Source organism: Eublepharis macularius, chromosome 17, assembly GCF_028583425.1.
Source record: "Eublepharis macularius isolate TG4126 chromosome 17, MPM_Emac_v1.0, whole genome shotgun sequence".
NCBI lineage: Eukaryota > Metazoa > Chordata > Lepidosauria > Squamata > Eublepharidae > Eublepharis > Eublepharis macularius.
Genome location: NC_072806.1, coordinates 35001287 through 35021268, shown reverse-complemented (window position 1 = coordinate 35021268; position 19982 = coordinate 35001287). Strand labels below are relative to the sequence as shown.

Here is a 19982-nt window from a genome sequence, read left to right as displayed (position 1 = left end):
GCGTAACCGCGTCCCGCTGCGCTCCGGATTCAAACCTCTTGGCCTCCGCCCCCGGCTGCAGCTCCGCCCTTCCCAGGGACTGATTGCCCGGCCTCAGCCTCTCCTTCCCGGCTGCCGCTGGAGGACGTTTCCTTGGGGCTCGGTGGCTTCGGCGCCTTCCCTTTTCCTTCCTATGGGACGGGTGAGTCCGCTTCGCCAGAAATGCGCCCCCTCCCCATAGGCTGCTCTCTTTCCGCCTCCTTACGCTCCTCGCCGCTTCTCGCCAAGCACTTATTCTGCCCCCCCCCCAGCTCTCCCTGCACGTTGTAATGCAATGACGGATAAAGGAAGAAAGCAAAGGGTGCCTCTGAGCGCATACAAAGTGCCTTTCCGCTCGCCCTTGTGGGTTGGAGCGGCTCTTGCTCGCATTGGAGAACGCAAGGCAAGGCGAAAGACCCCGTGGCCAAACAGATTTCAACTCAGGCAACTCTTAGGTTTGTTTTTCTTCTGACAAAATAATTGGAAGCCTTAAGTTTAGTTGTAATTTTTTCTTTCTTCCCTCCAACGCCAGCAAATGTTCGATTTTAGATGCGACAAAAGCCCCTTTCCTGTATTTTTTTAACAATATGACCTTTAGATTGGATGCTACCGATCTCCCCTTTTGAATCACATTCTAATGGATTTGATTTTAAACTACTCCCCCCCACAGCCCTTGCATCTGTAGAGCATCACCAAGCGTAAACGTTTTACAATAAACATTTTAAAGACTATAAATATCTGTTATTTGCTGTACCTTCTTGCAATATTTGCCCTTTGTTAGGTCCCTTCTGAAAAGGTCCCAGGGCTCTGCTTGCAAAGTGTATGGCTTTTCCTGGCCTCCGATGCCCTGGTCTCGGGGTGAGAGCTGCTTATGGTGCGTGAATTAAAAGCACTCTGCACATGCTTAAAGGTGGGGTTTTTTGTAATTAGCTCTTAGAGTTGGGCCTTAGCCAGGGAAAACAACCTGGACCCTGGCCCAGAATAAAATCCGACTATGCCTAGATCAGGTGTGCCAAGTTGGAAATGGATTTTGGGGAAAAAACTCCACTCCCTTTTTTAAAGACCAGCCAAAGTTCTGCAAAGTACGGTTGGGGGGGTATTTTTCTCCCTCGGTCAATATTTGGCAATATTTCATAGATTCACATCAGCCATCCCCCACCCCTCCCCAGCTACATGAACTCATTGTCCATTTCCCTAATTCATTCCCATTGGCGTTTCCAAAGTTTATTTAGGATTTGGCAGTGACTGGTGACTTTATTTTTTAGGTAAAATGGTGCTCTCTTATGATTTGGTTTTTGTTTTGTTTTTTTGCCAAGCTGTGATTTCTAAAAACAGTACTGGCAATAATCATTGGCAAGGAAGGGAATGAAGATAATTGCCAACTCTACATATAGCCAGAGGATTCAGCATATGGCCTGGAGACAAATTTAGATTGGCTGTAAGTAACTGTACCAGTGGTACATTAAGAGCCGGATTTATATAGAGATGTCCTAGACATATTAATGGGATTTGCTTCCAAATAAGCAAGTTTGAGACGGTGGCATAAATGCAGATGTGTTTGGGGAGAAGAACAGGAATGTTTCCAATGCTGGGGCCCTCTGAAAATGCTGGAACATCTGGTCTATTGAAAGTGTAACCTTTTCCAAACTGGAGCATTATTTATGTAGCAGCATTAGTGTTTTGACATAGTAGCATAAGAGGGAAAAGGGACGGGTCTCTTCCCCCAAAGAGGTTACAGTCTCAATTTCAGCAATGTATTTCAGCCCCACTGTATTGCTGCCCTGGGCAGCTCCCATCTTTCATCTTTGCTGTTTTGAGGACTGTGTTGCTTTCGAGGATATCTTTCCCAAGGCCTACCTTAAGGAGTTGCTACAGAGGCTGTGAACGCTGAAAGTACTATGTAAATACTATTATTATTCTGTTTCAACGCACACAATAATCAATGGAGCATGTAGAAGTGCCACGGTGTGGGAAATTGTGGGGAGGACAGACACAGTTGGCCCCCTGCCCCAGACCGCCTTGTGCTTTTGGGGCGGGGGGGGAGGAGATGGGGAAACTCCCGGTCTTCTCTAGAGGGCTTCAAAGGCACTGACCAGTTACTTCTACTGCCTCTCGGATTGTATCGGTCCTGTTGCAGTGAGGTATACAACAGAAACCAGCAGGAGGGGGATTTTGGCTTGGGTTGGGAATGAGAAGTGAGTGACACATTTCACACAAAAAAAGGTGAGTAGGATGGGGGCAGTGTAGGCAAATGGGGGTAGGGAGAGAGATTCAGGTCTAGACAAAAAGGGTGAAATGGTGAAGCTTTTAAAGAGATCAGTATGAAACAACCCGGGGGGGGGGTGCTATTTTGCAAGGAATTGCAGGAGACGGCCAGAATTTGAAAATCCCTCCAAGATTCCCCTTTCAGCTTCTCGGGTGCTTCCGTCGACTGAATTCCCCTCTCTCGGGCCACCCTTTTCCTTTTAACCAACTCTCAGCAGCCATCAGCATTTGGGGCCTCCTGGCACTTGCTCAGTGATTTGGGCCAGGGTCTGTTGTTCAGTGTATAGAGTTACAATTTTCTGTTAGTCCTCCAAAATGTATAGTTTAGGGGTCTTTGCTGTCCCCACAGGGGCCAGCCGTTTTACTGATTTTATCATTGCAAACGGCTGTCCTCCGTCAGAGGCTTGGCATTCAGGGTGGTTGGCTTAGATGTTGCCTTATTTGAAATATCACCCACATTCCCTTTGTGCAAATCCCAAAAATGTCTTCTGGTAGCCCTGTGAACTGAGTGGGGGAAGAGGGAGAGAGGAGGGATTTGTTTAGGCCAGGCTTTTTGAACTTGGTAGTTGTTGACAGAAGTGAGCTTGGTACACATTGTACGCTAGAGGCAGTTGGAAAGTTCCATCATTACAACAACAATGTATTGTCTTCCTTAATAAGGGTACATAGATTTCCAGAGGAGTCAGCCGTGTTAGTCTGTAGTTTCAAAACAGTAAAGCATCCAGTAGCACCTTTAAGACTAACCAACTTTATTGTAGCATAAGCTTTCGAGAACCACAGCTCTCTTCGGCAGCTTTCCAGGCGCCTCACAGAATGGCCTCTGGTGACAGCAATCCTGCAAGGTATTGTTGTAGTTCTTGGGAAAGATGAGATTTGAACCTGAAACCTTTTGGAGTTGCTGTACTACACTAGCTAGCTTTAAAATGTAAATTCTGAACATAGGTCACTTTGTTGCACCAAACCAGAAACCCAACATGGGTTAAGCAAGATGTCTCTGGGAGCCTGCATGAAGGTGAGGATCTATGCACCTGATGTTTAGAGGTATGCTGCCTCTGTACATGGAGGTTCCGTTTAGCTACTATGTCACTGCCAGTAGAACCCCTGAAGCTGTCTCATTTTTAAAGCCATGTAAGTTAACTTCCACTTCTACTTCTTGAGGTTGCAAATCCCATCCCTCTGTATTTGCATACCTCGATGTGGTTTGCAGCAGGGCTTTTTTTCTGGGAAAAGAGATGGTGGAACTTAGTGGGTTTCCAGCACAGGACCACACAGTGATGTCACTTTGAGTCAGCTGGAACAAGGGGGGAGTTTTTAAAAGTTTAAATCGCCCACGGTGAAAATGGTCACATGGCCGGTGGCCCTGCCCCCTGATCTCCGGACAGAGGGGAGTTTAGATTGCCCTCTGTGCTGAGCGGCGCGGAGGGCAATCTCAACTCCCCTCTGTCTGGAGATCAGGGGGCGGGGCCACCGGCCATATGACCATTTTCAAGAGGTGCCAGAATTCCGTTCCACCGCGTTCCAGCTGAAAAAAAGCCCTGGTTTGCAGGCATTTGTACTTCTCTTCTAGGAGTTGCATTTGGGTAGTAAATATATCTGATGAAGATGCCATTTCCATATTTTTATTTATTTTATTTACATTATTTATAGTCTTGCCTTTCTCTCTAAGACTCAAGGAGGATTACACAGAGTAATTCAATACAATATAAAGCTGGAGCATTCAGTAAAGAATACAATTGGTTATAGAGTGCATAAATCTTATGCAGAGCTGAAACGCTACTGGAACAAAACATAAGCCATTTGACATGACAAAATAAACAGCAGTATGAGCCAAGATGAATATCCAATAGCAGAGGAGGGTCCTTTTCCTGCGGTGATACTTCCTCCCCAGTGAAATCTGCCAGGCCCACCCCATTGTGATTTGGGGGACATTTAAATAATAACTGTGCTCCTAGACAGATCCGTGGCCCACTCAGAGTGGTGAACAAGTTAATGTTGTTATTATCCCCCCAATACAGCTGGGGAACTGGGGCTGAGAGGCGTGGCTGACCCAAGGCCACCAGCTGTGCTCATGGCAGATGTGGGATTTGAAACAGCAGAGTGCTGATTTACAACCCAACCACTTAACCACTGTGCTACAGCAGCTCTCATTTAGGACCTGTCTGTCTGTCTTGTGCATTTCTTGTGCATTTCCTCCTCCCTTTCTTTGGGAAATATAGTTCTTCCTTCCTATTGAATCCCCATTACCACCTGCAAGGGTGGGGGGAGTTAGGTTCTAGGCATCTCTAGCTGGGGACTGAACCGGGGACCTTCTGCGCTCAAGGCAGATGTTCTGCATCTTAGCTATGGCCCCTGTTGGCTCTTGGCTGCCTAGGTATCACCAGCCCATCACATAGTGAACCAAAGTGATAACTGGGAAAGCAACAAAATGGGACCACCTGCAGCAGGGCTGGGGGTTTCTGCATGCTCAGGGGTGTTTGTGTCCTGTCAGTTTGGTTCTACAATTTCTTGTGAGCTCCATTATGACCTGATTATGGCCTTCCTAGATACATCTACCTGACCGCTGTTGGAAACCATACTGTTGGATTTTCAAATATGGTGCCCATTGGAACCTGCCACTACATCTGCTGGCCCCACTGAGCTTTTCAGAAAGTTGGTAAGGCCACCGGGCACCAGTACTGGTAAGCACCATGATGGTATGGGCACCACATTGAGGAACCCTGTTCTAGTCATAGAATCCAGAAAGCCAGGCTATTGCGGGGAGCGAGAAGTGTTCAAGAGTAGAAGCCCACCCACCCTTTGTTTTCCCAGCTTCCTCCCAGTAGCTGGACCATGTGTCCAACCAAAATATAGATAGCTCTGCCTCCTGCTGAAGCCATTTTGGGATAACCCCACCCTCTCCCAAATATCTACGGGCTCTGAAAGGTTGGGGATCCTTGCCGTATTGGGTGGAATTCTAGTTTGATCCAGCAAAGTGGTGCTTGCTTGGCTCAAATCCTGAAGAGCTGTCATATCTTAGTTCCCTATTTACTTGCATTAGGAAGAGAGTTCGAAACTTTGCCAGTCTGAGGCATGTGGTAAAAGGGGTAAAAAAAGAAGAATCCATGGATAACTTCTCTTTGCAAGGATAAGTTGATTAGTTAAAGGGTAACTCATCCACAAGGAGACAATAGTAGATTTTAAGGGAAACGCAGATGGTGGCTGACTCATAGGGGACTGTAGCATCATAAAATTATTATGTGATTTTCATGTTTGTGGGGGTCTTCATCAACAGAACGATAGAGAAGAGGGGACGAAAAAGTCAGCGGTGAGCTTTTGGCTGACTCTGAATGCCGGCCGCAGCTTGCTATGAGTTACTAGAGCAGGATTAAATTAGCATTTGGCAAGTATGTCTAGTGTTTTGCCCTCGCACAGAACTTTCCATGAGCCACACCCTGTGCAGAAATGCTCTAGAGTCAGTTGCCTTTCAGAATACCTTTCCTTTTTTTCTTGCAAGCCGTGTTTTTTCTCCATTATATTTTCAGTTGGCTGTTTGTTTGTTTTCCTGTTCAGCACATTCACCTTGCACTTCCAGCTCTATCTCATGCTTCCAGTGGATCCCAGGGAGGCTGTGGGAAACCATGAACAGGTGCCTGGAGGCAGTTCTGGGATGGATGAGAGATTAAGGCCAAGGTGTGGCTCTTTTCATGTGTGGGGCCTGTCACAATTTGAGATAGGTCCAGGGCTGCCAAAGAAGCTATGAAGTCCTGGGCTGGCCCTGGCATGGAGCATTCACCCAGAACCATCTATTGACTCCCAATCTGATTCCAGGCACAATTCAAGGTTCTGGTTCTTCTTCCATAATTTTGGTTAAATTCTGTTTTGTTAAGTAATCATTCAGTTTCTTCTATAGAAATTTGAATAATACTTTAAAAATGTCTTCTGGATGGCCCCGTTTTCTGTTATTCCCGTCTTGCCATTTTAAAACCATTTTCTGTCTCTCTTTTCTCAGTCTGTATGCCAACCACTTTCCTGGTTTATTAGCAAATTCAAAATGTCTCTGCTTGGCATAATTCAGTTTTTTCTCCAGGTCCCTTGTTGTTAACACTGATAACTGTTGTTGAATGCATTTTATCTTTTGTCATTCCCTGGAACACTTCTTAATTCTCCTTCCTTTTAAAAAAAAATTCTTGCAAAATACCTTGCATTTTTCCTGCTTTTCCCCCTTCAGTTCCAAATTATGACGTATAAGTCTAGGTGTCTCCAGTACCACGTCCAAGAACACCTCTGTCAGCTCAGAAAGGGGAGCTAGGTGGCCAGTAGACTAGCAGGATACCTAATCTAACTTTAGTCCCCATTGTAAAGAGCATACAGTCAATGCTTGCTATGGTTTGTACCAGGAATCTATAGAAGCTGAAAGTGTCACAGAGTACAATAGCAACATCACCTCCCCTGCCGGCTGTGTGCGGTTGGTGGACTGTATAATCAGGTGGAGTTAGCTGGGACACGCACAAGACATCATTTTCTTCCAACCATGTCTCAGTTATGCAAGCAAGGTCAGTTCAGTTCTCTCCTCTTGCAACAACATGTTTAGGCAAGCAGATTTGTGCCTCATCAATCCGGCCTTGCATAGATTTAGAGAGAAGGTGGGGGAAGAAGACAGCTTTGCCTCATCAGCTCTAGGGATGTTATGGAGGTTGTGTAGGCAGGGAGCAACCTTGCCTGATATTGGCCATTTTTGCTAAAACATGCCCCATATATACCAGTTCCCATCTGTACTGTGATAGTGCATACATCATACATTTTCCAGTGTCATCCCCTCCCCCGCCCCTTTATGGAATGGCTGCCTGAGGAAGTCAAGAAACCTCCCCCTCTCCTGGCAAACTATGCAAAACTGAATTATTCAGGAGGGCTTTCTAACCAGATTATAGGGTTGTGTCATAAGAAATAGCTCAGAGAGATGATTTGTTAAGGACAGGGACTCTATGCTACACTGTTGGGTACTGTCCGCTGGTGTAGATATGTGCCTGCTAGGGAGTTTCCCTGTTGCTAAACATGCCATGTTAATTTATGCGTTGTTTCAGAAAGATTTCATCTCGATGCTCAACTTTATGCTTGTTTTCAAATTTTCGACTTTCGTACCCTATTGTATCTGTTTACTGACCTGGTTCATTATTGTACTTTGAACAGTGAATGTCCTACCTGTTAATTACATTGTATTTCACTTGCACTGTGTAATCTGCCTTGGGTCTCTGTGAGAAAGGTGGACATTAAATAAATAATAAACTGAAACTTAATCCTGACAAAACAGAGGTGCTGCTGGTGAGGGAGGGGGGGTGACCCAGCAGTGGGGGTATCTCCTGTTCTGGAGGTGGTTGCGCTCTTCTTAAAGGAACAGGTTTCTACCTTGGTGCTTCTGCTAGACCTGGGCCTCTTGTTCGATAAACAGGTAGCAGCAGTGGGCAGAGGTGCCCTTCGCTGGTTTTGAGTGGTGAGCCAGCTTCTGTCCTTCCTGAGCAGGAAAAATCGTGGCACTATGGCTCATGCCCTGACAACATCTAGGTTAAACTACGGCAATGTGCTCTTTGTAAGGTTGCCCTTGAAGACTGTCCAGAAGCTATAGTGTGACAGAATGTTGCAGATGGAAAGCTGACTGGTGTGGGTTTTAAGGACCACACCAGTCCAGTCTTGGCCCATCCACAGTGGCTCCCAATCTGATTCCAGGCACAATTCAAGGTTCTGGTGCTGTTTTAATGCCCTACATGGTTTGGGACCAACATACCTGAAAAACCGGCTACTCTCTTATGAGCCTCCCTTCTGATCACCAAGGTTGTCTTCAGAAGCCTTGCTTTGGGTGCCTCTGCCGTCTGAGGCTAGATGGGTGGCAAGGAAAGGGCCTTCTTAGACATGCCGCAAAACAATTTCCTCCCCAGGGAGATCTCTTGGTCTCCCTCTGTTGTTGTCTTCTACCAGCGGGGGAAGACTTTTTCGTTGGTTTGGCATTCTCTCAGTTGTGTGTGTATATATATATATATGTGTGTGTGTTTGTATTTTATGCTCTTTTTAATGTTTGACATATATTGATGGTTGCAACCTTGGGGACCCTGAGGTGGATCTAAAGGCGGCATAGAAATGCTTTAAATAAATAAAAATAAATGAAAGTGCATGATACATCAGAGAAGGTCCCCCTATAATGCCTTGGTGTGATCTTATGGCAGCTAATCGCCCAGGCACGTGGGAAGTATTCCCTCAGGAAGGGTGGCATTGCAAGTACTTGAGGCAGCAGTTTGAGCGGTTTTGGTTTCTTTGAGGCAGAGCAGCCTGCATACTCATAGGGGCATCATAGTTTTTGTTTTATTTATAAATACCCAAACAGAGTGGAATTGAGGCAGAAAGATGGGCCTTGCCCCACACTCTGAGAGAGAGAGAGAGAGAGAGAGACTTACCAAATTTTAATCCTGTGAGAGAATTTTCTATTCAGGAATCATCCACATTAGCAGTACAATCATATTCAGTCTCTCTACACGAGACCTTTTACACGAGTGAAGGGAGTCGCAATGTTAGTCGGGAAGCGTAGGGGAAGGAGAAGTGAAATTGAGAGAGCCTTCGGGGAGGCGAAGGTGAAATAAACAAACCCTCTGAGGAGCAATCTCTGTCTGCTCTAGAGAGGTGAAACTAAAACTACACTTCCTAGCTAACATTGTGTCTCCCTTCACTTGAGTGTCCTTGTGTAAGAGGTCTTGTGCAGAGAGACTCTCAGAGTTAAACCTTTCTGATTCGGTTTCGTTTTCTCAGCCATGCCGGACGCTCCTCTCGGCTGGTCCGGGAGGAAACGACCGGGCACCCTGACCGGGCGGCTGATCCGCAAGGATTAGCCCCCAGGACTCCCAGGGAGGGAGCCAGGGTCCGGGACGCGGCGGGAAGAACTCCCCGAAATCAATGCGGGGGGGGAATTGCCCGTTTGTCCCTATGGAGGCCGGCAGATGTGCGCGGCGCCTCGAGTGCCGCCGGGCAACGAGAAACGGCAAGTAAAAGAAACAGGCGGAAGCCTGTAAATAAGCGAATCCCTTCTGTTTTACAAGCGTTTGTGAAGGAGAGGTTGATCTGAAGAAGACTCGCTCTTCCCCTTCGTTGAGTTCCAGAATTTTGTTGGCGCCCCCCCCCCCCAAAATGGCAGCAAGGAAGCAAAGTCCCGCTCTCGGTAAGTCAATCTCGGCTACTTTGAAGGGGGAGTCGCTCGAAGAGTTGGTGCGCAGGGCGGTGGTGGAAGCCATAAAACCCTTTGTTGACAAGCTGAACGAAACTGATCAAAGGGTGGGCTTAATTGAAAGCGAGGTGAAAACCATTAAGGCAGCAGCGGGGGGGGCAGAAAAGTCTGCTCTGGAAAGTGCGTCACTTGTGAAGGCTACAAAAAAGGAGCTGAAGTTGGTGGAGAACCAGCTGATCGGGCTACAGGTGGAACGAACGCAGACAATTTTGCGTCTCCAAAACGTGAAAGAGGAGGAAAATGAGGATCTGTGGGATTTGGTCTCGGAACTACTGGCGACACCCGCGAGGACGACTAAAGAAGAGGTTAAAAGCGCCATTTTGGAGGTCCGTCGGGCTTCTTCAAAATATGCAACAAAGCGACAGTTGCCTCGTGAGATCATTATTGACTTTTCATCTAAAAAGATTCGGGACACCATCCTATATAACTCATACAATGCGGATTTGGACTTTATGGGTTTGAAAGTCAAGATCTTGAAGGACGTTCCATTTCTAGTCCGGAAACGGCGTTTTAAATATAAAAAGTTTGCAGCTCTTCTGAGGGACCATGGAATAAAGTACAAATGGTTATTCCCGGAAGGAATATGGTTCAGATATAAAGATCAGGCCTATAAGATATTATCAGAAGATCAACTAAAGGATTTTGAGAATAAAAACCCAGAACTCTGCTGCACCGAGAACGAAGAAAAGGAGGAGCCGGAGGGGGGGGAGGAGGAGGAGGAGGAGAGCACCGCAACAGCGGTTGCACAGAGAGAATTGCGTCCGGGACCTAGAAGGGGGAGGAAAGTTTAATCAGAATTTGAAATGTTTATTCTCTGTATGATTAACCACTCCATCATTATTCTATGGAGCTATTTTTGTATTATGACAGTATGAAGGGAAACATTGAAGTGTAGTGTTTAGTGTTTGTAGTTCATTCCCCCCCCCCTTTTCTTTTTCCACCCCCATTTGTCCCTTCCCTCTCCCCTTTCCTTGTGATAGTCTGGTGTAGTGTTTTGTAGTTATGAAAATAAAAAATTATAAAAAAAAAAAAAAGAGTTAAACCTTTCTGAGCCCACTGATTTAAGAGTGTGACTCTACTCAACGCTGCAGTGCAAAGCTTTTGTGTCAAATTCCTCTCTTCCCATCAAGAATCAAAGGTTTAGGAAGGGACTCGTTCGTAATAAGAGAAAAACAAACTCACCAGAATCTTAACCCGGGCAGGTGGAAGTGCAGGTGCTGTGCTGCAAGGCAGAAAGTTCAGCATCTCGTGAATCTCTTCACTTTCGCTTAAAACCAAAAAGCAAGCTCCTAGTCCTCGCGTTTTTGAAGGCAGGATCGAATATCCTTGTATCTTTGAAACCAGCGGGTGGCTGAATAAGGTTTCCAGTGGTCCGAGGGACAGAATTCTGTGCCCTGTAGTTTCTTGCCCCACCACTTGACTCACAGAATAAAACCATGCAAATTAAGCCGGTGTAAACAAAGTCCTGCAATGGTTGGATTGATGGTCTGTACAAGAGCATGACTCCCTGACAATGTGCTTGCTCCGTGTGTGTGGAAGGCAGCAGATATCTCCTGCTTGCTTGAGTGAAAGACTTTCTCTGCCTGAGACCTCAGAGATCTCCTAGCATCCAGAAGAGACCATATTCTACTAGCTTGGCTGGTTAGGCCAACCGTTTGACTCAACAGAAAGCAGCTTCAAGCTACCCAAATGAAATGCACTGAAAAACTGCATTGGGATCCTAAGCAGAATTACCTTTTCCTAAGACCATTGAATTCAATAGATCTCGAACGGCGTGCAGCTGCTTAGAATGGCAGTGTAAGTTTAGAGGCGTAGTCCTGCAATGGACGGGATGGTTTTCTTATCTATTTCCCACATCAAAGCTGCTTTCCACTCTATCTGTGCCAGCCATATAAATGCGTCCTGCATGCTCTTGTGTGACCTGTGCGAGGAATGTGGCTGAAAGGGGGGACCAATGAGATAGGAGGTGGGTTGAGTCTAAATAATTGGAGTCACCGGCAGGCAGAGGATGAGTCTAGCCCTAGTGGTGTCCCATACTGACTTCCATATAAGTGGGTGGTTGCTGTGTCGGGAAAAGGAAGCCCTGACCTGGGTAGCCCAGGTGAGCCTGATTTTGTCAGATCTCAGAAGCTAAGCAGGGAGAGCCTTGGTTAGTAATTGGAGGGGAGACCTCCAACAAAGACAAGGGTTGCAGAGGCAGGTAATCGCAAACCACCTCTGCCAGTCACTTGCCTTGAAAATCCACCAGGGTCACCATAAGCCAACCATGACTTGAGGGCAGGATTTCATTTAGCCCTGACCTGGATAGCCCCGGTGAGCCTGATCTTGTCCGGTATTAGAGGCTAAGCCGGGTCGGCCTTGGTCAGTAATTGGATGGGAGACCTCCAAGGAAGACCAGAGTTGCAGAAGCAGGCAATGGAAAGTTACCTCTGTTTCTCTTGCCGTGGAAACTCACCAGGGGTCACTGTGGCTGATTCCGCACACGTTGAATAATGCACTTTCAATGCGCTTTATCAATCATTTGAGGTGGATTTTTTGTTCCGCACATGAAAAAATCAATTCCAAATGATCTATAAAGACTATTGGAAGTGCATTATCCAACGTGTGCGGAATCACTACATAAATCAGCTATGCCTTCAGGGCACTGTCCTCCACCACCAATTTGGAGACTGAATGGAATTCAGTGGAAATAGCAGTGCCTGTTTGCTAGTGGGACTGACCATTTGAGGAGCTTTTTGAGGTCCTTTGCTTGCTACAGTTGTCTTGAAGTTATTACTAGCAGCAGCGGAGTTCTAATCGCTTGCGGGACTCCTAGCAAATCACATGGCACGCAGCCGAAACTGGCTGAACCAGCTCTTGAATCCCTGGAGGCATTCCAGCCCCAGCAGATGACGCCAGTGGCAGCGTCACATGGAAGAACTGCTAAAAGGACGGCCAATAAGGAAACACTTTGAACAATCCAATTAGATTACAAAATCTCTATTTTGCATTCTTTATTGTAAGTGCTTTTAAATCTGTCTGAGTGGGTGGGAACCTTCCCACCCACCCCCAAACTATAAACCCTCCATATGCATCTCACTTGTTATAAATAACAATTGATTTTGGTTTTTTAATAAAAATACTATACTGCAGCTTTCCACAGGAGAACCATGGTGGCTAACCAAATCAGTAAAATAGTTCAATGCCAAAATTATAGACACGGCAAAAATATAAACAGCAGAGGAGATCTGCAGTAGAGGAAGAGGGCGGGAAAGTGAGGGAGGCATTGGCACTTTAAGTGACTCAGGAAGTGCAAAAGCTAGCCTGGCACATGCTTCAAAACTGAAACTCCTGCTGCTGGAAGAGTAGAAAAATTTTCTATCTCAAGACTTTCTTGTGTGAGAAGAAGCCCTGAGGCAGGACAAGAGAATTGCTATTACAAGCATTGCCCATGAGGAAGTCCCAGTACAAAACGGGGATTAGAAAGTTGCTAGCTTAGACCCGTAGGGCTGTTCTTGGAGCAAGATTCAGCTCTAGGTCGCTTCCATCTGACCAAAGTCTGGCGGTTCTCGAATCAAGAGTCCCAGCTACAAGCCGTTTTCCTTTGTCATTGCACTTTACGTTGGATATTTTGATTCTTCACCAGTTGGACTATTGCCTAACCAGTCATTGGATGTATTATACAGCTGCTAGTTTTGTATGTCTAGCTACTTATGCATGAAATGTTATTTGTGATACTGACATTGATATTTACGAGACTGAATGACACACATTGTTGTTGCACTTAGCACTTTATTATATAATTAAATTGATACATTTCATATCTATTAGAATTAGTACCTCTCAGTTGTTTCAGATTTACACGGTTCTCTTATTGGAGGTCCCCTAGTTGCTTTGCTTAAAATTATAGACACGGCAAAAATATAAACAGCAGAGGAGATCCAGCAGAAAGAATCGAAATCCAATAGAAATTATCAAGATCAAATTGGGGGAGGGGAATTGGATGACCACAAAACACAGGAGAAGGTGCAGAAACATGAATAGCCCACCCAGACTAGTGCAAGCCCCAAAAGTTCTCCTTGAAAGCATACCTTTAAGCAGGTAACAAGATGTTATTGAAGGACAGGCAAGATGAATCTCCTTGGGGAAGGAGTTGCATACTCTTGGTGCCACCTCTGAGTGGGTGTTTCCTCGTAACCTCCCGCTGGATCTCTGCTGTTGTGGGCACACAGAGGAGGGTGTCTGGGGTTGATCTCAGTGAACAAAATTGTGTCGAGAAACAGACCAGCAACCAGTGTGGATCTTAAGACAGAAATAACAATAAGAGGAAACTCTTCCAAAGACAAAGACGATAAATACAATATATCCAGTCAAACAGTTGTATAATGTTAAAGTGCACATGCTCAAAGTGAAAACAATATTCTATGTAACTGTATGTAGCAACAACTTAAATATTAAAAACCAATCAATATATACAAATGCAGGCATGTTTTTGACCGTCAGCCTCTAACCAACATGGTTAGGCATCAAATGTGTCTGGCATATATGGACTACCACTACACCAGTTTGGTGTAGAGTGCGGGACTCTAATCTGGAGAGCCGGGTTTGATTCCCCACTCCTCCGCTTGAAGCCAGCTGGGTGACCTTGGGCTAGTCACAGCTCTCTCAGAGCTCTCTCAGCCCCACCCACCTCACAGGGTGATTATCGTTGTGGGGATAATAACGACATACTTTGTAAACCGCTCTGAGAGGGCATTAAGTTGTCCTGAAGGGCGGTATATAAATCGAATGTTACTATGTTATTATTATTAAATATCATTTATGGCCACTGAGGAAGTACATCGAAACAGGCCGATTACAAGCTGGCAGGCTCGCTGGCAATTAACAATTTGGATTTTAGGAAGCAATTTTTGTCCTGAACTTATGAGCTGGAACATAGTCCACTTCTTGCAGGAAAACATCTGTAAAATAAGATAAAGAACACCATTCATTAAATGGACGTTATCATCTGGGTTATACTTACCTTGAGCGCATCTAGGAACCAGTTGGTTTAAAGGATCTTGTGATGTAAGACATCTCTATGCAGGAAACTTTGAAATTGCCATTCTGCAACTGCATTTGAATATATTGATTGGTTTATGATATTTAAGTTGTTTTCAGGCTCAACAAAATAAAGCGTTTAGTAGTTGAGGGGGAGGAAGTCCCTGGCAATTGTTTACATCTGATGAGACAAACCTAGGCAGCTTCTAGTATTTGTAGCCACTTGAAATAACCTTTGTTCTGTTTAGGTCTGCCAGTTTGTTTTGCACGACCTTCTGCAGTCTAAATACTGCTGTTGTAGAGATTGCATTCAGCTCCACTGTCAAGATGAATTCACTTGGGCAAGCTTTGAAACACAAGGAAACAAGCGGGAAAATGCCAACACAGGTATGTTGACGAGAAACTAAAGCAATAATGTGAAGAATCTCTTGTCTGGGTAGCCGCCCTCAATGCATGTTACTGGTCATGGGAATACACATGAAGCTGCAGGAGACAAATGTTCTCTGTATAGCAAGACAAAAAATTAAAAGAGTATTGCAGTAAATTAACAATGCAAAGAGAAACCCCACTGCAATAAAGCTGGACGTCTAATAAGAATATTACATACTTTATATCAAAATATAAGTGCTCAGTGAAAGTGCTTAATGCAAAATTCACTACGTAAAGTCACAGTATACTCATGATTATTTCCATTTTAAATATAACAGCAACCAAATACAAAACATGTCATTGTATCCATTTTGAATTTAACAATACTATATTTCCTGGTTAAATGTATTCTGGTTTAGCAGCCTAAACCAGGTAAAATCTTAACAGTCCAAAAAGCATTTTAATACGTTGTAGTTTCTTTGCTCGTTTCAGATGGTCTTGATAGGCTGTTAGAACAGACTGGAAAGACAACTTCAAGGGCAAGTCAATAACGTAAATCAATCCAGGAAAGCCGTGCAGCTCAACAAAGGGCCAGCTCAACCTTTGTTTCATCCTCTTCCTCAAGAGATGCAATCAGCCTCACTCAGGTGACCCGATTGGTCTTAATGAATGGCTTCCTGGTGTGAGAATGAAAGAATGAGCAGACTTTACGGAGTGAGACTGATTGCGTCACTTAAGGTGAGGAAGAGGACGGAACAAAGGTTGAGTTGGCATCTTGTTGAGCTGCATGGCTTTTGCAATTTTTATTTACGTTATTGACTTAGGGCCAAGCTACAAGTGACGCCTGACACAGGTTGGACACTTGTCAGCTTCCCTCAAGTTTTGATGGGAAATATAGGCATCCTGGTCTTGCAGCTTGGCTCTCCGACTGCTGTCCAATGGACTTTTCAATGGTCACTTGTCCAACATTCCACCAAGCTGCCTACATTTCCCCTCAAAACTTGAGGGAAGCTGACAAGCGTCCAACCTGTGTCATTCGTCACTTGTAGTTTGGCCCTCAGAATCATAGGGTTGGAAGGGACCTCTAGGGTCATCTAGTCTAACCCCTTGCAAAATGCAGGAAATTCACAACTACCCCCCCCTTCCCCACACACCCAGTGACTCCTGATCCATGCCCAGAAGATGGCAAAACACAACCAGGATCCCTAGCCAAACTGGCCCGGGGGAAATTGCTTCCTGACCCCAAGGTAGTGATTGGCCTTACCCTGAGCATATAAGAACAGGCCACAAGAACTAAGCAGTGATGTAACCCTTCCTGCCCTCCCTCTCATGATCTGCCCAGTTCACAGAATCAGCATTGCTGTCAGGTGGCCATCTAGCCTCTGCTTAAAAACCTCCAAAAAGGAGAACCCACCACCTCCTGAGGAAGCCTGTTCCACTGAGGGACCGCTCTAACTGTCAGGAAGTTCTTCCTAATGTTTAGTTGAAAACTCTTTTGATTTAATTTCAACCCATTGGTTCTGGTCAAACCTTCTGGGGCAACAGAAAACAACTCTGCGTCATCCTCTCTGTGGCAGCCCTTCAAGTACTTGAAGATGGTTATCATATCACCTCTCAGTTGTCTCCTCTCCAGGCTAAACATTCCGAGCTTCTTCAACCTTTCCTCATAGGATTTGTTCTCCAGACCTCTCACCATCTTCGTTGCCCTCCTCTGGGCTTATTCCAGCTTGTCTATATCTGGACGCTGTACTTCTGTTGATACAGCCTAAAATCACATTTGCCTTTTTTTAGCTTCCACAAACAGCTTGCCCTTGAAGTTGTCTTTCCGAACTGTTCTAACAGCCTATCAAGACCATCTGAAAAGAGAGAAGAAACTACAACATATTAAAATGCTTTTTGGACTGTTAAGAATTTACCCGGTTTAGGCTACTAAACCGGAATACATTTTACCAGGAAATATTGTATTGTTTCATTCAAAATGGATACAATAACATGTTTTGTACTTGGCTGCTGTTTTATTTGGAAATAATTACTAGTATACTGTGACTTTACATTGTGAATTTTGCACTAAACCCTTTCATTGAGCACTTACATCTTGATATAAAGTGCGTAACATTCTTACTAGACGTCCATCTTTATTGCGGTGGGGTTACTCTGTATATGAAGGCCATGCTTGTCTCCTCTGACTGGATGTCGCTGGCCTGAATCTCATGTCAAGGTCTTTCACATCTCCTGATGCTTCTAACTAGACATGCTGGCGATTGAACCTGTGGCCTTCTGCTTACCAAGCTGCTGTTCTACGACTGAGCCACAGCTCCTCCCCAGTGCAGTGGCCTCTGTGTGAAAACATTTCACATGGCTGACCACCTGCCATCTAGGCAATTCTCCCCTCGTGCATTAATTCTTGTGATTAGAGTGCACTGGAATGCGGAAGGAGACAATTTAAGATGGAAACCTTTCCAACAGCCTCCCTTATGGAGGCAAAGAGCTGTGTGGTGTTTCTGAATGTTTAAAGCGTTTTACAGAGACCTTTGCTTTTAATTTTAATCTTGTGATTAGAGTGCCCAATACAGGTGAACTGGAATGCAGAAGGAGACACAATTGAAGATGGAAACCTTTCCAACAGCCTCCCTTATGGAGGCAAAGAGTTGTGTGGTGTTTCTGAATGTTTAAAGCGTTTTACAGAGACCTTTGTCTTTAAGAAAGAAAGGTTTGGTGGAGGGCAACAGAATTGGTCAAGGGTCTGGAAGACAAACCCCAAGAGAAGAGGTTGAAAGAACTAGGTATGTTTAGTTCCAAGATGGATGGATGTGAACACTCTCTTTGACTACGTGAAGGCTTATCTCATGAGGGGGGGAAATGCACCAGAAAACAAGTCTAGATTAGCGCATAGGGTAGGTCGGTAGAGGAAGCTGAGACACAGAAGGAGAGAGCAATACTTGCTGAAGTCCACTCAGTGGAAGCAATATTCAAACCAGGGGCTTTGTGATTCGTAACTTCAGGGCTACTTTTATATAAAATTTTCAAGCCGCTGGTCTGCTTTCAATGCAATTTAAGTTCCGCTGCTTTTGCAGAATTGTGAAAAGCTCTAGCCTTGCATTTAGTCCCTTTGTGTCAGGATCTGTCATAATATAACCTATGTAACGCCATATTAACTTCTGTAGTGTGTAGTCTTTCTCTTCCTCCAGGTGCTTCACTGTGTACCGCAGCTTCCATGGGAGAGAACACAGCGTCTTATCTATTTCTTCCTAGGCGACCTTGAGCCAGCGTTCTCACACAGAAATCTCCTCTTCATGAGAACTCTGGGGGGAGGCTGGAATGTGAGGGTTTTGATCTGTAACAACTTTCATTCTGTAACTCATTCCTAACAAAGCTTTGCTCAGCCAAGACCATCTCGGTCCTGGATTATGGACACCTGGCCTGAATGCTATCTTTCAAAATAAACCTTTTGAAACCAAAAGACCCTGTCTTCTTGCAGAAGGGAGGAAGTTAGACTCGAGCCGTATGGAATGCCATAGCCTGACACTTTGCAGCATTCTCCATCTCTGCTTCCAGGTAAATGGCATAACGAGCAATCTAACCAACAGAAATGGTATTGGCGACCATCTTGGGGAGGAAGTGGAGTCTTTCCTGGGTGATGCTGGACCACTCCACAGCTTTGATGACCTTACCAAAGTGAATCCTGTAACCACTGTAACAGGTATGGCCTGAAAGGACCATCGGACATTTTCATGTGATGTAGAAAGTCATTTTGAGAGCCAGTACTGTTTTCTTTTCTTGACATTGCTTGGTTTAGGGCTTCTTTATATTGTGTTAGATGTTTCAGGGCTCAGCCCTGCCACAGATTAATCAAAGCTTGTCACCTTTCGTTTTTGAAAGGGTAAGATTCAAGAGTATCCTTGCTATACTTAGGTAATGGTTACTAGCTAATCTTTCAACAGGGGACATATTTTAAATTGGAAAGGGGCTGAAGAAGAGCCCGTGTTGGTGCCCCCTACTGACTAATTCCGGCATGAACCAAGATATGGGCAAAGGGCTCTTTAATGTATCCACCGTAAACGTCAACAGAGGCTTTTGACAGAACTTCTCTTTAGTTGGGCTGTTTTCATGTGCTCACCTGAACAGAAACAAAGAGCAGTAATCCAGGTCAAGCCAGAGAGGAAAGGTTTAAAGAGCCTTTTGCATGCCCCTTGAAGCAAGCATTTGAGCTGGATGAGGCGGGAGGGCTCTGCCAGAATCTCTCAGCCCCTCCCCTGAGTGACCAGCAGTGGAATCTTTGGCACTTTTTATGTAGTTCAGATGTGCCTTTCAATACACAAGCAAAGGGCTCTTTAAGCCCCACCCGTCCAGTGTGATCAGAAGCAGGGACTTGTGGCAGAGCCCCTCACCTATTATACAGGTCATACCTCATCAAGAGACAGGCAAAGTGCTCTGCTGATGGTCACTTGGAAGAGGAGGGCCTCTTGGAGCCCTTTGCTTGGGTCCTGAAGTGAGCGTTTTAACTGTGCAGTAGGGGAGGGTTCTGCCAGAGCCTCTACTGCCAGTCAGTCTGGAGAGGGGAGGAGCTGTGAAGCCTTGGCAGAGCCCTTCCTTGTTGTGAACATGAAACACTAAGTTCAAGACATGGGCAAAGGGCTCTTAGAGAGGGGATGATGTGCTAGTATGTGAAGGGGTCTTGGTATCAGAGGCTATCACACCCCTGCCTCCCCTTATGTTATTGGGGAGGTTGGAGTGAACATTCACAGGAACAGTTGATGAGATGTTCCATTTTCTTCTTCAGTCTTGAAGTGCTTGCAAGAAAGGTACGCCGTAGACATCTTTTACACCAATGCTGGCTGCAGTCTCGTGGCTGTCAATCCCTTCCGGCCGATACCACTACTGTACTCGTATGAGCTCATGAAAGACTACCATGCTGCCCCCCACCCTCAGGTGAGAGAGGAGACAGTAGAAACAGCTGGTCTCAGACAACTAAAATTACCTTGTTGAGCTTGTACCGGGAGGCAATTGGCTACCCATCAAGTTTGCACATCGTGGACCTCACACGGAGGCCGCTTTGAATCCCTTCCTG

The 19982-nt window shown here is 45.4% G+C and overlaps 1 protein-coding gene across 4 annotated transcripts in view; it reads left to right on the top strand.

The window, feature by feature from the left end:
• MYO19 (myosin XIX) overlaps positions 1-19982 on the top strand; it is a 78961-nt gene that overhangs the window by 25401 nt on the left and 33578 nt on the right. Inside the window, exons 1-4 of one of the 4 annotated variants that reach the window (XM_055001312.1) lie at positions 94-181; positions 14794-14932; positions 18470-18614; positions 19695-19843. In XM_055001312.1, the coding sequence (XP_054857287.1) occupies positions 14873-14932; positions 18470-18614; positions 19695-19843 (354 nt within the window). In that variant the 5' untranslated portion in view covers positions 94-181; positions 14794-14872. Of the gene's footprint in view, positions 1-93; positions 182-398; positions 474-4937; positions 4962-14793; positions 14933-18469; positions 18615-19694; positions 19844-19982 lie in introns of those variants that run through there. The other 3 variants (XM_055001313.1, XM_055001314.1, XM_055001311.1) reach the window with 3 other exon arrangements.